At 31.3% G+C, this 16,674-nt stretch overlaps 1 protein-coding gene across 2 annotated transcripts in view; it reads right to left on the reverse strand.

The window, feature by feature from the left end:
• Window positions 1-16,674, reverse strand: part of DIAPH3 (diaphanous related formin 3) — a 410,013-nt gene that overhangs the window by 145,062 nt on the left and 248,277 nt on the right. For both annotated transcript variants that reach the window (XM_031958457.1, XM_023500580.2), the window contains one exon: window positions 14,253-14,388. In XM_031958457.1, the coding sequence (XP_031814317.1) occupies window positions 14,253-14,388 (136 nt within the window). The remainder of the gene's footprint in view (window positions 1-14,252; window positions 14,389-16,674) is intronic.

A 16,674-nucleotide genomic window follows, 5' to 3' on the forward strand; every position in this document is an offset into this window, starting at 1 on the left:
CATAATTTCTTCAAGAAGAGAGTTGATAGTTAAAAGTAAATTGTAATCAACTGAGATCACTGTACAAAAATTTTTTGATAAAATTCACATTCTGATCTATATGTATTATACAGGTCCAACCTTAAACATAGTGTTATTTCAATTTTAGCAAAGCACTTCTGCTAGCCTATTGTTTTTGCAATTATTCAGTGCTAAAGATTAAGGGAGTCTTTGTTATTTTTAAACTATGGTTCAGAGAAACAAAAGCAGGCAAAAATGGAGTACTCTACCTCTATTAATGACAGAACTGCAATATGAACTCAGCTCCTGACTCTAGATTATGTACTTTTGTTGTTCACTGAACTTTTAGAAATCTCCTTCAGCCCATACGTCTGAATCAATCATTTAATATCTAAATTAAACCAATGTTTCCTTTTATTCAATATTTATTTTTTCTCTGCTTCATTATTAAGAGCCTAAAGATTTCTATGTTTCTCTGATGGGTCTTTAGGACCATTATAAACAGTTAACATTGGGTTCATTAATTTACCCCTTTTTACTGTAATTACCCTCTTTGACATCTTTCCTTCCCCCAAATTGTGTGCTACTTTTTCTAGGAAAAGATATTAAATAGAATGAACATAAGAACATTTCTAAGACACATAAACATCATAGAATTTCAAATCATTTTTCCAATAAAAAATATATTTGTCTTTATAAAACCAATCAATCTAAATTTATTGATTTATGAATTCACATTCCAAATTGTTGCATGCAATACAGGTTAGAGCATCATTTAAAGCAACGTGTGTGTGTGTGTGTGTGTGTGTGTGTGTGTGTGTGTATGAAATATATAGAAGTTTCTTCTCTGAATAAATTCTTAAATAACATTAATATCACATTAGAGAATAAAGAAAAGCAAGGACTAATGTTCTTTCCTCTTTAAGTACCTTATACTTTTAGGGAACATAAAACTGCATCCTGATCTAAATTCCCCAGTCAGGTATGGAAAGCAGCCCATACAACTACTTTCCCAAGTTGTTTTGTTTTCTTGTTTACAGCAATTCTTGTTGTCTGTGCTGCCAAAATCCAAACCTAACTCAGCAACACAGAAAAGTGATTTCTAAAACACACACACACACACACACACACACACACACACACAGAATTGAATAAAACAAAAATACCGAACTTCAATTTTTGTTATGCTTATCCAAAAATTAGCTAGGAAAATGAACATCACCACAGTTGATAATATTTTTCCACAAGGTTCTAATATTATTTTTAGTATTTAAAATTATTCATTTGTCCTAGAATAATCGTAATTCACCTTAACTTATAGTCAGATGGAGTGATACATATGTGGGAATGCCAGGTCAGAACAAAAGTTGGTAATTAAGATTTTTGAATTATAATTAAGGATCAAACTATTTTCCAGTTAGCAAATATCTCCCTAATATGAATAATAGTGCTAATCTAAAAAACCCCATAATCACAATAGTCTAAAAGTTACAATACAAAAACATAGAATACAATTCAATATAGAATTCTTTCTAATATGCTAAATGGCTGCCATTATATGGGACATGCACTATCTAGCCATTATGAATGAGAGAGCAGCAGTGACAAATTAAAAATAAAAACATTAGGGAAATGAAAGAAGTTTAAAAGTTTAAAATTATGTTCTATACAAAATTTTGATAGAACCATACCATCTAAGAATTCAATGACTCTGATAAAAGGTCATATTGTAGTTGAGTTTAAAAAAAAAAAAAAAAAAAGGCAAGAATTTCCCCCAAATCCCCAATCATCATCTCTATTGCTGACTTCCCTCTAAGTAAGTTGCACCTTTACTGAAGCCTACAAAATTGGTTAATTATCACATTCTGATCTTCTTGGCATATCACATCCATATTTTTCTGCTCTACTATGATATGATTCGTGGCAAAAACATTGACTAGTCTATAGTGACACCTGACTTCTGCTCTATCTTTAGACTTGCATGGATCTTCCCATTGCCATTGCAGATAAACTACTGGGTTAAATTACAGCTTGAATCTGAAACAACTCATTCCTTCACTCTTTCCCACAAAATTTATAGCTGAGATATTGACATCAGAAGTCAACTAATCTAACTTTTCATCCCACAATGGAATCCTAACTAAGATTTCAGAGAATTGTTACTTCACTTTTCCTTTTTTCATTATCAAAATTCTTTCCATTCTTTTTTGAGTCTCAAGTTTATGTTTATTTGCATATGTATATATCTTGCTGGCCATTGCTATGTTCCCAATTCAGTAACTTTCTTATGCCTAAATTACAATTTTCAGTTGTCATATTCTAATCATGCAGCTCAAGCAACCTGATCCAAGTAATACTTTTAAGATGTATTTATTTCCTTCTGTTAAAATGTCACATTTAAATTTTAATTCCTGTATTCTGTTCAATAGATGAAAGATATGATATTATTTGTAATCATTTCTGACCCTCTTTCTTTAATTTTGTCTTCCATTCACTGTTGTTTTTTTTTTTAATATTTTACCTGTTCTCACTATTTCTATTTTAATGTGGGTTTTTTCTTTTTCAAGATATAATAATTAAGATTTAATGATATATTCTTCATCATGTTAGCTAGTCTCTTATTAAATGATTCCTAGAATAGAATACTTGTTTGTGATAGTGTTTTCTCTTAACTAAGCTGAGTTACAGTCTTTTGCATGCCCCTTTTGAAACTCTATTTTTCTATATCTCTAGATCAATGATATACTGATCCAGATTAAATGGAAGCCTGTTCTGTGCTTTTCTCCCTGCATAATAGACTCTGGAATCTAACAAGATATTAGTAATTATAATTTGCTTATATCAAATAACTGTCTTTTCCATCTTTTCCCATTCTTTATGCTCAGTCAACAATGGCTATTAGAAAGTTATTTATGTCACCTTGAATATTGTCTACTGAAAAATAACAGAAGTTAATTTTAAGATTGTCATAAATTTAAAATAAATAAAGCTTATGAAGACAAAACTATCAAAGTAACAAAATTTGGAAAAACTTTTAGGATTGAAAGAGTAATTGAAAATATCACGATGTCAGAATAGATGTTAATAATGGGGTCAGGTTAAAAAGACAATTAAGGAGTGACAATGATCTTTAAGTTTATTACATTGAAAAAGTAGGTACTAGCATTTCTCAGTCTTCACTCAATAACAGAAATGGGCTTAAATTAAAAGTTTTAAAAACGTTTGCTGTCAGAAAAAATTTCCTAAACAGTTAAGTATCAATCCAGGTTACCAAGGAAAATTGTGGGGATTTCCTGAGTTTGTGCTCTAGGAAAAATATTCAACTATGTGGACTAAGTCAAATACAGCTTCATAGGACTTTTGATACTTAATGGTATCTCAATGATTTTCCTTTTAATTTCATGATTCTTATTATAAAGATATGCATGCTCACATTTATAAGCAATTGATTTCTTGAGCAATAATAATGTTACTGAATTATCTAAGCCCTTGCTTCCCCTAATTTTCCATTCTGTTGGCTGGCCTGGTATTACTTTCATTTAGTGTAACAGCGGAACCAGCCAAAGGAGCTGAAACTGGTTTAATTCATTTTATTATTTGTTAACAATGATTAAAAAAAAAAAAAAAAAAAAAAAAAGGTCATTGAAGGAAAAAATTGAAAATAATTGCTAAGATTTTTTTTTAAAAGTTATTTAACTACATCTATTTTTTTTTTTTTTTTTGGTAGAAAACTGAGCAGCAAATTATGTGGGTATCTAACATCTCTAAGAAATTTAGGGTCATAAATGATGCCCTAATCAGTGTGAGGCTAGACATACCTTAAAATTCAATTGTTATGGTTAAAGAATTTGTCCAGGTTAAATCTTATGGGTCACCTGGGGGAACTTTTGTCTTTTTATTATAAAAATAAGTAGTTACACAGAATACACTTGTTCCGCTACCTTATACTACCTCTTTAGTTGTATGTTATTGTGGCTACACAGAAGGTAAATTTGTGCCACATTAATTATATAAAATATACATATATACAACTAGAACAGGATACTACTTTATGCATGTTAACGGGCTCTCTTTATACAGTAGTGCCTGACTTTCAAGGGAAATGAGAAATTGTCTACATATAACAAGTTCAATAGTTTTTATAATTTATGATTTCTCTCACTCTCCATTTTTGTTATACTTCCACAATATTGGCAATATAGGTAATTCAAAATTATTCTATTGTATGTCCCTCTACACTCAACAATCTAGGAAAACAAGCCTGTCAGCTGTTCCTAGAACTGTCTTCAGTTTCCCATCCCCTTGTCTTCTTATAAACTGTGTGGATTGTGTATGCATTCCATTATCTCCTCCTCCTTCTCCTTTTCTTTCTCTTCTTCCTCCTCTTCCTCCTCCTCTTTGAATGCTGAGCTTCAAGAATCACCTTGTGCCAGTTCCTATTCAAAAGTTTTTGATACATTTTCTCCCCAAGACTCCAATTAGTGCTTTTAAATCCTCAAATTATTATGTATTTACCTGTTTAGAGGAATTGTTTTAATGTAACAGACCTTGGCACCCAGTAGGCATAATGAAATCAATTAAAATCATAGATAGAGAGATCTTATGATTAAAAGAAAAGGTTTTAAGGATTTCCTCTTATCTGTCCTTTATATCTTCCCCAGAGTAAGCATTATGCTTCCCACCAAAAAGGCCTTTAATTCTTGTTCAACTGAATCTATAAACCATCTTGTTCAAGAAATTAGGCAGAAATGAGCAATACTTTTTGTGTTTCCTTTTCATTATGAACTATAACATTCTCCATTATATCTAATTTTAAGTCAATTTTTCTAAATATAATCTTTTGTCTTAACATTTTAAAGAAAAGTTGAGAATGTGGGAGAGAAAATTTTAAACAGTGAGTTTTATATAGTGATTTAGTCAATAACTACAGTTGTTTAACCACAGATCTAAAAGTAGATTATTGGTTCAAAAAGATATGCTTATTCACTAAGAGTAGTCCCTGTAAATACCATATTAATTTTTTTTTTTCTGGCCAGTAGAATCTTAGCATTACTTACCTCTCCTTTCCTTTCTCTTATGTCTCCCACTAATCCTGTACTTTAACAATTTTGAATTATTTAACTAAAGTAGTTCTGTGATTCAAATGGCAGGGGGTATTATAATAAAGTATCTTTAATAATGAAATGAATGTATTCCAATGATACAAGTTTATTTCATAATCAGATAGAAACAAAATAAGAGGCACAGAGTTATCAGATATGGGGAGAGAGAAGCATTTATGATGCAAATATCTGGTAGAGACTAATGAAAATAATATAATTCCAAGATTTTTGAACATCAAAAACTGGTTGAGGGAATGTCACTATAAACAGAAATAATGAATTCGGAAAACAAAAAAAAGCAAGCTTGGAAATTTGTTTTGGAATATATTGAGTTGATGATCATTTTGTATCAAAAAAAAAAAAAAAAGAGGAATCTTCCATGAAAACTCAGATTGATGCTATTCTAAAGCTGCCAATTGAATGGTAAAGAGGTCATCAAAATGTGATGACATAAAAATGACTGATATGTTTTCTGCTAAGAATTGGAACAAGAGCAAGGTGAATATCTTCGCAAGAAGAGAATGAATACAAGTGGGCACTATTACATAAGATACATTTGAACAGAGTGAAATAAGCAGAGCCAAGAAAACAACTGACACCATCAATTTAATGTAAGCAGAAGGAAAACACACACACACACACACACACATACACACATGCACACACAAATGTTACAAAACTATAAAGAACAACCATGACTTTAAAGAATAGATGAGAAGACATTCATACCTCTCACTTTGCAGTGTTAAGAGATGCACCTCTTAATGCTGTCCAATTCACATATTAATCAACTATGCTGGTTTTTCAAGCTTTTCCTTTTTTTTTTGTCTTTAAAAATACTATTTGTCATATGGGATTTAGAGGGATATGAAGGGAAATTGTGGTGATGTAAAATATCAGTACATCAAGGGGAAAAAAATTTATTCACAAAACTTTTTTATTTAGAAACAGTACACTTTTCAAATTATTATCTTAGTGAGCTGCCCAGGACACTGGTAAGTTAGTTGACTGTTATAGGCCAGAACTTGAAACAAGGTGCTAAGTCAGTGGAATTGATAGAGACAATGATTATTTAGCATGGTATTTAGGAGTTCTCTAGTTCAGTACATGTACTTAGTACTTACTAAAGTTCTACAAGATTCACACCTTTAAGAGAACATATATAAGCCAGGATCCTCAACAAGGATTGAGTACAGGAAATTCAGAAGCCAGAGAAAGCAGGCAGAAGCTCAAGCCCACGGAACCAAGGAGAGAGCTAGGCCTCTAAGAAAACTAACCGGGACCCAAGTGAAGGAGACAATAACTCCAGAAGGCCATTAGGAAAGCTAGCTGAGCCCCAAGAGAAGGAGTTAAGACTTGGAAAGAGACAATAAAGGATTTGGACTTTAACACCTGGCTGAATTTGGGGTGATTACTCTGAACTGAAATGAAGGCTGCGTCCAGAGACCCCAAGAAAACCTCAACAGAGAATATTACATTTTAGAGAAGAATATTACAGTTGACTATCCTAATGATATATGTCAAAAGCTTGACTTGAACACAGATGCATTTCCTGTTTTTGAGGTGAGTTCTCTAGCCAGTAGATAAAATTACCTTACTTATAGTTAACTTTTCTGCACAACATAAAAAAAAGAATATTGTACATAGTATCCTAACTTCTTTAACAATAATGTAGAGGAAATACCAAAATCTTTAAGAGAGGCAATAAACTCTTTAGTACTCAAATTTGCTAAGATCTATAGAAGAAATTTGAGTTATATAAACATAACATACAATTTTCTAAAAAGTGGGACTAATTTCTGTTATTCAGAACCATAAAATAGAAACAAAGGAGCAGTTTCAGCCAAGTGAGTAAACAACAGATTTTAAAAAGGTAATTATCTGTTTACTTAGATGAAGTTTCACCAAATGAGACATTTAAGTCTAATAAATAATAAATGAAATATTAAAATACAGTAGCTGTTCATATGAAGTTTAAATTATTCCATTAAATAAACTTCGTTCATCCACAAAACATAGTCGCATAAAACCAGGAACATTTTGAGGCTGTTCTGATGAGCCATTTAAAATTCATGTGGATTAACTTATATACTTACAAAGTCCCAATGCATAAAAATGCCAATTGTTATTATCAAATGGCCTTATTTTTTCCCTGTACCTAAACAAACCTAAAACCAAAATTTGGCACAAAAATATACATAGATCCCATGCAATTATTTCTCCTAGCTATTTTGGTACAAACAATACACACATTAATGTAGGTTTGTATCTATGTTTAAAAATTACTAGATTCTTTGCAGCAATTTTGTCTGCCTCACTTTTGTCTGCCTCAATTAAACGAAAATGCAGTCTTTAAAGTATGAAACTCCTAGCTTATATAAACTTGATATGTGGCATAAGAAATGAATTATTAAATATATGTATTAAAGAAATGTATAAAGGGTTATTTATTTATTTCAACTATAGAAACAACACAAAAAAACTAATATACAACAGTGTACATTTGGAAGACCCGTGAGTTTCTCTAGAAAGAAAAAAATAAAGAAAAGAATTCTGAAGATGTGATGTGGTAGTGTGATGTTTCTGCTATTCTTGCCTTTACAACAGAGCTTTGTAGTCTAAATACCATTTTAGAATGCTCGATTTCCCTTCTTTTGAAATTGCAGTATACTACTTCATATTTTTCATTATACTTACAAAAATATACACTCTGAAAAGACAGTTATGATAAATAGAAGGTCTGAAAAGTCACCCTGTAATCTTGCCAAGGGCAAGCAATGATTTATGATGGACAAACAAGAACACTGATTTAATTTTATTTTACCACCTTAGGTAGTAAAATCCTAATTCTTGCACCCATAAAAGTATATTTCTTACTTGCAAAGTTACAAATGGTATAATAATAAAGTCAATTCCCTTATATACAAGTGAGAAGTCAGGCTCACTAATTCTATGAAAAGAATTCCCCTATTTATGGTAGGTTGAGGGAATGAAGGCAATTGGATTTCTATAACAATATTCAGAGGTATATATATGATACAATAAAATAATAGATATCACTGACATGAAGGATAATTTGAGAGTGTGCCTTTCATTTAAGAAGAGATAATTTAATTTAAAAAGTGTTATTAAATTGTCATTAAGTTTCAGGTACTGTGCTAAGAGCTCTGGGTACAAAGTGTGAAAAAAAAAGTATTTGTCCTTTTTGAAATGGAAAAATTACACACATAGGGAAGTGATCAGGGAAGGGAATTTTCTTTTGGAGAGGTGAACAGTAGAATGGGGTATGCATGTTGTCAGTCAGATGACCTGGAATGGGATATGAAGTTAAAGAATGGTCTAGATTTGAATCTGGGGCCAGAAAGTAGATATAGTATGGTAAGGGAATTTGCACACACATGGTCACCAACCACTGGGTTAGGCCAAGAGCAAGAGCTACAAAAGCTCCCCAAAGCCTAGATCAAAGATTCAGGAAGGCCTAGGAATGAAGGTTTTGCTTTCAGATCCTATGTGGAAACTCACTATACAGTAGCGATTAGGAAAATTTGCAAGTGGGCTTAGAGTAGGATGACTGGGGTGAAGATGGCTGACTAAGGTAATATGGAGCTGTGAAACAGTATCGCTCAGATCTTTCTAAGATATTCCCTATTAAAACTGATTTATGTTCAGTTTGAATAGAGGAAGAGTAAGGGGAATTTTCTGTGTAAAATTTTCTTTATTTCATTCATGTAGATCACCTCCAGCTTCTACCTCAAACCAGAATTTCAAAGTCCTCTACATCTTCCCTCCTTCCCTGATGAAAACTTTTTACTTTATGTTCACCTAACTCAGACAAATTTCACCAATTCTAGCAAGCCCCTTGAGGGCAGGTCTTGACTACCTGAATCTGTATCCCCATATCCCTGATACTGGCCGTGGCGAGTGCTTACTACACGCTTTTTTCATTTTGATTCATTTGGCTGTATGGACTGTTTGGCAGAAGTTTTCATAAAGTAATAACTGGATTGATTAGAAAATATTAATTATCATATATCATTTATTTTCAATTGATTGTCCTATATTACTAACAGAAAGAAGATTGAAGTTTTAGTGACATCTATTGGAATGATCAAAACCCAAATTATTTCTAGCAGAGAGTTATCCATTAAGAGAAGGAAAAAAAGTTCTTTATTTAGAAAAAGCTGCATTATCTTGATTCCCACTCATCCCAACGTATTCAGTTGACTACTATTTTAAATAATTCTCATTATTCTTTAATTTACAAAAAATTTACAAAAATATAACAGAAAGCTTAAAGAATGAACTATTTCCTAAATTATTTTCTTGCCTTTGTAATAGAAGATTCAGTAAAATACTTGAAGGAAAAACATTAAGTTATTTTTCAATGTTGAGGAAATAAAAATGGAAGGCCATGAAATTGCATGGATGACACTATCACATCTTCGTAATTCTGAATTTCTCAATTAAAGAACACATCTGCTGTAGGAAATCATAAATGCATAAAATGTGATGTCCAGGTCATAAGTCTTGAAAATTGATCTTGTATGACAAGCTGTTTTGTTCTGTATGAGAACATTATCAGTAATGAAATGCTCATCAGGCTCCTGTCATTTTAGTCACTTGATACCACTGGGACTCACCAGGTTAAAATGGTGACTTCTATCCAGTACTGCCTCCAAACTCACATATGTTATTTAAATTGTTGGTAGACACAAGGGCACACCTCACATGTAATTTGCAATGATAAAGGATGGTTGTAAACTGGCAGTATTCTTAAGTGAATAGGACACTGAATGTCAATAAATTAGAAAAAATAAATGTTAAATCAATGCAATAAACATTTATTAAGCACATCAAATAGACATGAGTCTATATGAATTTATACTACTAAATATCATCTAAAAAGAGCCAGAGAAATTAAAGGTAGATAGTAAAGGTGATAATGTCATATAGAGAGGTATACTGGCACCCATTTGTCAACTTAATAATCATAACAGAGAGTTCTTCTGTCTACACAGGGAATATATCCAAAATGTGATAGAGAATCTAACCTGACACCATTCACTAATAATTATTTACATAATCATAAATGATATTGGGACAAGGAACCAAAAAAGCATTGAGAAATCCTATGGAGTTTTAAGCAAGAAAGAGCAGATCTTGGAACACAAGGTGGTATTTTTTCAACTGATTCCCATGGAAAGCAAAGGTTTTAAAATAGAATGGCAGATTTGGATTGTAAACAGCTGTTTAAATACATGCTGCTTAAGAATATGTCTTTCTGAATCATAGCTTAGAAAAGATGAAAACAAGTTCCTGTATTAGTAATTTATATAATTTAAAAAGTTTAGTAAGAATGTATTTGCCTCAAAACCTGCAGATCTAACTCGAAAGTTCACAAACTGAAAAGGAAGCAAGCAGGATTAAAAATTGCCTGATTATTTATAGCCACAAACTCAAGATCATGGAGAACAGCAAATGATTCACACAGAAGTTCACAGGAGACAAAAATCTAAGAAAGAAACCTGTAATAAACTGAGGGTATCACATGTCTATGGGGGAAAATACACTTAACATACAAGATAAATTAAAGAACTTTTAAGATTTAACCTGTTAGGTATCTAGATATTATTGAAAATAGATAATAGTCACAACTGAAATTTGGCTCTCAAAGGATAAGCCTTTTAAAAATAATACACACACACATATGTAAAACTGGATACTGCAAGGCAGCACTGTGAAATGCTCAGGTGAAGAAATCTAGGAATCAGATAAAAAGAAGTGATATTGTCATTAAAATTATAAAAGATCAAGCCTGAAAGGAAATTGATGAAAAGCATAATATATATCTTAAGGTTGCAATGATTCAGTAATGACACATAATATGGTAATGATGGAAAATTAAAATTACCAAGATATCTGTCAAAGGAATTTTTCTATCAAAAGTAGATTAGCTTTCAATTTTTTTTGTTTGCTTTTTTTTTTCTAAACTAACTTTATTTTATCCTTCAAAAGACAGTGGTACCAACAAGTGGATGTATTCTGGATCTGATTCTCAGTAATAATGGGGAACTTCTTACTAAGGTAGAAAATATAAGAAATTTGGGCTAGAACAAGCAGAGAATGGAATAGGATTTTAGGATTTAGGAACTGATCATTTTATATTCGTATTTGTTATAAAGAAAAATATGAAAAGCTATTAGGTATACTTAAAAATACACATCAGATTTAGGAAAATCACATTTTGTAGAATTCATAAAAATAATAAAGAGATTTCATGAAATGAAATTCTACAGGAGAGTTCAACTGGAAAAAGATAGGAAACTCAAGAAAAAGTTCTGAAGACACAAAGAAAAGTAATTTTGATGACAGAAAAAAAGAGTTATTTAAAGAAATTATACTTCATTATCAAACTGTGCATACCCTTTGATCCAGCAGTGTTACTACTGGGCTTATATCCCAAAGAGATCATAAAGAAGGGAAAGGGACCTGTATGTGCACGAATGTTCGTGGCAGCCCTCTTTGTAGTGGCTCGAAACTGGAAACTGAATGGATGCCCATCAGTTGGAGAATGGCTGAATAAATTGTGGTATATGAATATTATGGAATATTACTGTTCTGTAAGAAATGACCAACGGGATAATTTCAGAAAGGCCTGGAGAGACTTACATGAACTGATACTGAGTGAAATGACCAGGACCAGGAGATCATTATATACTTCAACAACAATACTATATGATGACCAGTTCTGATGGACCTGGCCATCCTCAGCAATGAGATCAACCAAATTATTTCCAATGGAGCAGTAATGAACTGAACCAGCTACGCTCAGAGAAAGAACTCTGGGAGATGACTAAAAACCATTAAATTAAATTCCCAATCCCTATATTTATGCCCACCTGCATTTTTGATTTCCTTCACAAGCTAATTGTACAATATTTCAGAGTCTGATTCTTTTTGTACAGCAAAATAACGTTTTGGTCATGTATAAAAAAATAAAATTATAGTTCAGTATGGCTATACTATATACAATATACAATACGAGTAATATAGAACCAAATGAGGGGCTTGAATGAGCTGTATGTAAGTTTTGATTCTATATGTTATATTATTTCATAATACTGAAAATAAAAATTTGACAATACAGAAATGTTTGTACGTTATCATTTTTATACATATATATTATTGTATAAGGGGATTCTCAAAACTAAATGTTGAAATGAGAGGAGGAAAAGAAAATAAAGCCTTTCAGCAGTAAAGATATTGAAATGGAGGGCCTGATCATTAAATTTGTTGTCATTATCTAGTTCATATTTTCATAAGCTTTAAGTTTCACAATCCACAACACAGGATGTCCTAAAAGTTTTAGGCACTTTTCAGGTATTAAAACTTATTGTAATAAATTAATAAAATCTATTAATCTATTAGGCTGTTGCCTCAGTCAAACTGAGACCTGTTGGAGACCTTATACAAAAGTCTTTCACTGCACCCTGATCTTTATCTTGCCACTGCACTCCTTGAAAATGAGGTGGTGACTCTGCACACCCTTCTTTCACTTAAATCCAATTCAATGGTTTCCTTCAAGTCCCAACTAAAAGCCTTTCCCAACCCCTCTTAATTCTAGTGCTTTTCCTCTGCTAATTACTTCCTATCTATTTTGTACATAGCTTATTTGTTTGCATATAGTCTCCTCCATTAAATTGAGGACTTCTAGAGGGGAGGAATAATTTTTTTGTTTGTTTTATCTTTTTATATCTCTAGTACTAACCATTGTGCCAGGCCCAAAGTAAACATTTAATGTTTAAGTACTGATTGATTCAAACCCTTTTTTTGGACTTCAAATCTATTCTATCCTGCCAGATGGAATTTAATAAAATAAATATATCTAGTCTTTTGTACAAATCATCATAAATTCTACATATTTTGATCTGAAGAGATTGCTACTTAAATTTACTTTGAATGTCAAGTATAATTAAACTATCTAATGAAATATGAGTCACTTTTAGTTTAATGTTCATCTGAAATCAAATGAGTTAAACTTCAAAGGTAGGATGCAAGAAAATTATGTAAATTCTGTAGTGATAATTTATTTTAAAATTTATTTCCAAACTCTAAGCTTTAGAAGTCAAAGCTAAATTTCTCTGATCTCCAGATAAAATGAAATAAAACTGACATTTGTATTTAGACTGAAGGTAATTCCTATGTCTATTTCCTAAGGAGCAGTGAGGTACTTATAAACAAACATTTGGGTTTGCATGATTTTCCTTAATTTGAAGGTAGGGGTGTGTGTGTGTGTGTCTATTCAGTTTGCTTTATTCATCCTAAGAAATATCTTCTGAATTAAAAGCAGAAAGGGAGAATTACTGCAAAGGAGGTATCTTAGTTAACCTCTGAAGAGACCTAAATAATTTTGCAATTCTTATTTATAAAGTATACCATTTCAACAGTGATGCTAATAGACTCTCATTAGTATCCTGTCCAATCCTCAGGAATAAGAGATGAAAGAAGCAGATTTAGACTGGCTTTTGAAAATTTGAGAAAAAAGGAAATAAAGGAGGTATGAAGTTATTACTATAATTTCTTTAATTCACTTAAATTTTAAGTTAATGAAATGTGAACTAGGGAAAGTAAATTTCTCTATATTAATATTTATATAATTTCTTCTTAGTTAATATGAATTATAATTTTGGGTTATTAATAGTTTTATAGAAACTACTTCATAATGAAATGGAAAGCGAATAAATGGACAGTATGGAGTACAATTTAACATATGCCAAACTTAGTAACAATCATTATCACTATTGAACTTGAAAGTTTTCAAAGCATTTTTGTACAAATATCATACTTCATTCCCTCAAAAAGTATAAAAGCAAGGTATTACATTTTGCTACTCTTATAGATTAAGAAATTGGGAAACTGAGGTTCAGAAAGGTTAAAAATTTGCACGATGTCACAGAGACACTTTTAGAGATAATTGTCTAACTCCAAGTATGGCACTCTACCATATTGTCTACCAAAAAATAAAATAATAAGAACAGAGTTGCTATAGAGTTTAAGCATACTTATTTATTATTTTATTTTTTCACCTGTCACATTAATATATGGCAATCAGTTTACTTTTTATGTGTACATTGAAATAACAGTACTCACCAGTTTTCATTTCTATCAAGCGTTTCTTTTTCTGTTGACGTTCTGCTTTTTCTCTTTCTGCTATTTCTTTAGCTATCCTGGCACGTTTCTCTTTTTCCTCAGCTTCTTTTCGTTTGGTGTTCTCCTTCATTGCTTGCTATGAAAAATGATTCAAAATATTATCAAGGCTGAGTATTGCTCAAAAAAGGCAAAATATCAAATTCATTCATTTGTGCAATTTGTCTTTGTTAAGAACATACTCTATAGTAGATACTGCACTAAGCACTGTGGAAATAAGGACAAAAACAATATTCACATAGAATTAGGAGGAAAATATTTTCAAGAATGGTTACTGTTTATTTTTCTTAAAAAAGTATTTATATGAAATGTGGTTTCTAATTATATCAATTAAAAAGGGAAGACAACAAAACTTTGCCTATTTAAATAATAAGAAATTAAAATCATGTGATGATTAATATTATCTTATTGTGCTTACCCATTGTTTAGAATATCTATTTAACTGGATAATTTTATTCCTACTGTAACTATCACCTTAATCCAAGAAAGATAAAATAACTTCAATATAAATTGATTCAAAAGGTCTCTAAAATGAATATTTTGTGTCTTGTGTCAAGTGCTAATAATATAGTCCTTGCCTTCCCAGAGTTAATTCTGAGATAAAAGAGAGAGGGTATTTGGGGAGGAAGGAGTGATCAATAGCAAAACACTTTTGAGGAGGTTCAGACTGAAAGGAGAGAGAATAAATGGGGAGAAATACAATTAGCAATAGTAATTGTAAAAACATTTTTGAAGCAAGTTTCTCTGATAAGACCTCATTTCTCAAACATTGAGGAAGCTGAGTCAATTTTATAAAAATAAGAATCATCCCACATATGATAAATGATCAAAAGATATGCTCTGTGCCCAAAGGGCTACAAATTCATGCATATTCTTTGACTTAACAATACCACAACAAGACATGAATACCAAAAGAGTTTCAGGGGGAAAAAAAAAAAAGGAAAATGACCTATATGTACAAAATTCATTATAGCTCTCTTCTCAGGACAAAAAAAAAAAAAAAAAAAAAAAAATTAGAAATTGAGGGGATCCCCCACAATTGGGCAATAGTTCAATAAACTGTGGTATGTATTTATAATGGAATATTATATTCCATGGAACAATAATATTTGTTCTCTGGGAAATGAGGAGCAGGATACTCTCAGGAAAAAAAAAAGCCTGGAAAGTCCTCCATGAACAAAGTGAAATATACTATATATAAAGTAATAGCTATGTTCTGGGATGACCAGCTGTAACTATTGTTATTCTCAATAATACAATCATTCACAACTACTCTGAAGGACTTATGATGAAAAATACCATCCATAAGCAGAGAAGGAACTAATTGTGTCTGAATACAGATTGAAGCATTCTTTATTTCTCTCTTTCTTTATAACTTTTAATTAATATATAATTATATATATAATATATATTAATATAATTTTTCTCGAGGCTTTATTTTCAGTGGGTTGGGAGATCTATGTTTTCTTTCACAGCTTGACTTTTTATAAAAATGTTTTAACTGAATTTTAAAGGAAGATAAGAGGCAGATGTGAGAAGGGAGAGCATGCCAGGCATAGAGAAAAGGGAATTAAAAGGTATGAAATCTAGAGATGGAATATCCTGTTTGAATAACAGCAAAAGTTCCTCAAACAAACAACAAAAAAGTATTTATTAAAAGTTAATTATGTGCCATGACTATGGAGGTACTAGAGTACCAAGGTACAACAAACAATAAAATCTTCTTCCTTCCAGCAGCTTATATTTTATCTTGCCAAGATATTTTTGGATGATGATTCTGTCACAGCATGACATTAAATATGCCTCTTATCTTTTGTCCTCTATGGTTTTCCTATATCACTCCTCTGTTCAAAAAACTGTAGTGGCTCCCTACTTCCATAAAGAGAAAATATAGAATACTCTAATTGGCATTTAAAAATGATTATATATATATATATATATATATATATATATATATTGGATTACTTGCTGTATAGGAGAGTAGGTTTGGGGAAAGAGAAGGAGAAAAATTTGGACCCAAGGTTTTGCAAGTGTGAATGTTGAAAACAATCTCTGCATATGTTTTGAAAATAGAAAGCTATTATTAAAGAAAAATAAACTGATATTCCAAAAGTTCAAAAACAAAACAAAAACTAATTATATTACAGCTAGGTGACTTTTCTAGAATTTTTGTACTTTCAGTCAAACATATTGTATTTCAGCTAAAGTTGAATTTATTGCTACTTCTCATATGTTATTGTATTATTTAACTCCTAATATGAAATTACTCTCTTCTCACTTCCATCTCTTAGAATCTCACGTTTCAACATTTTTCTAAAAGAGGTCTTTCCTGATTTATCTGCTGCTTCTAGGTTGCCCCAGCTCC

This window comes from Sarcophilus harrisii, chromosome 3, assembly GCF_902635505.1.
Source record: "Sarcophilus harrisii chromosome 3, mSarHar1.11, whole genome shotgun sequence".
Classification (NCBI taxonomy): domain Eukaryota; kingdom Metazoa; phylum Chordata; class Mammalia; order Dasyuromorphia; family Dasyuridae; genus Sarcophilus; species Sarcophilus harrisii.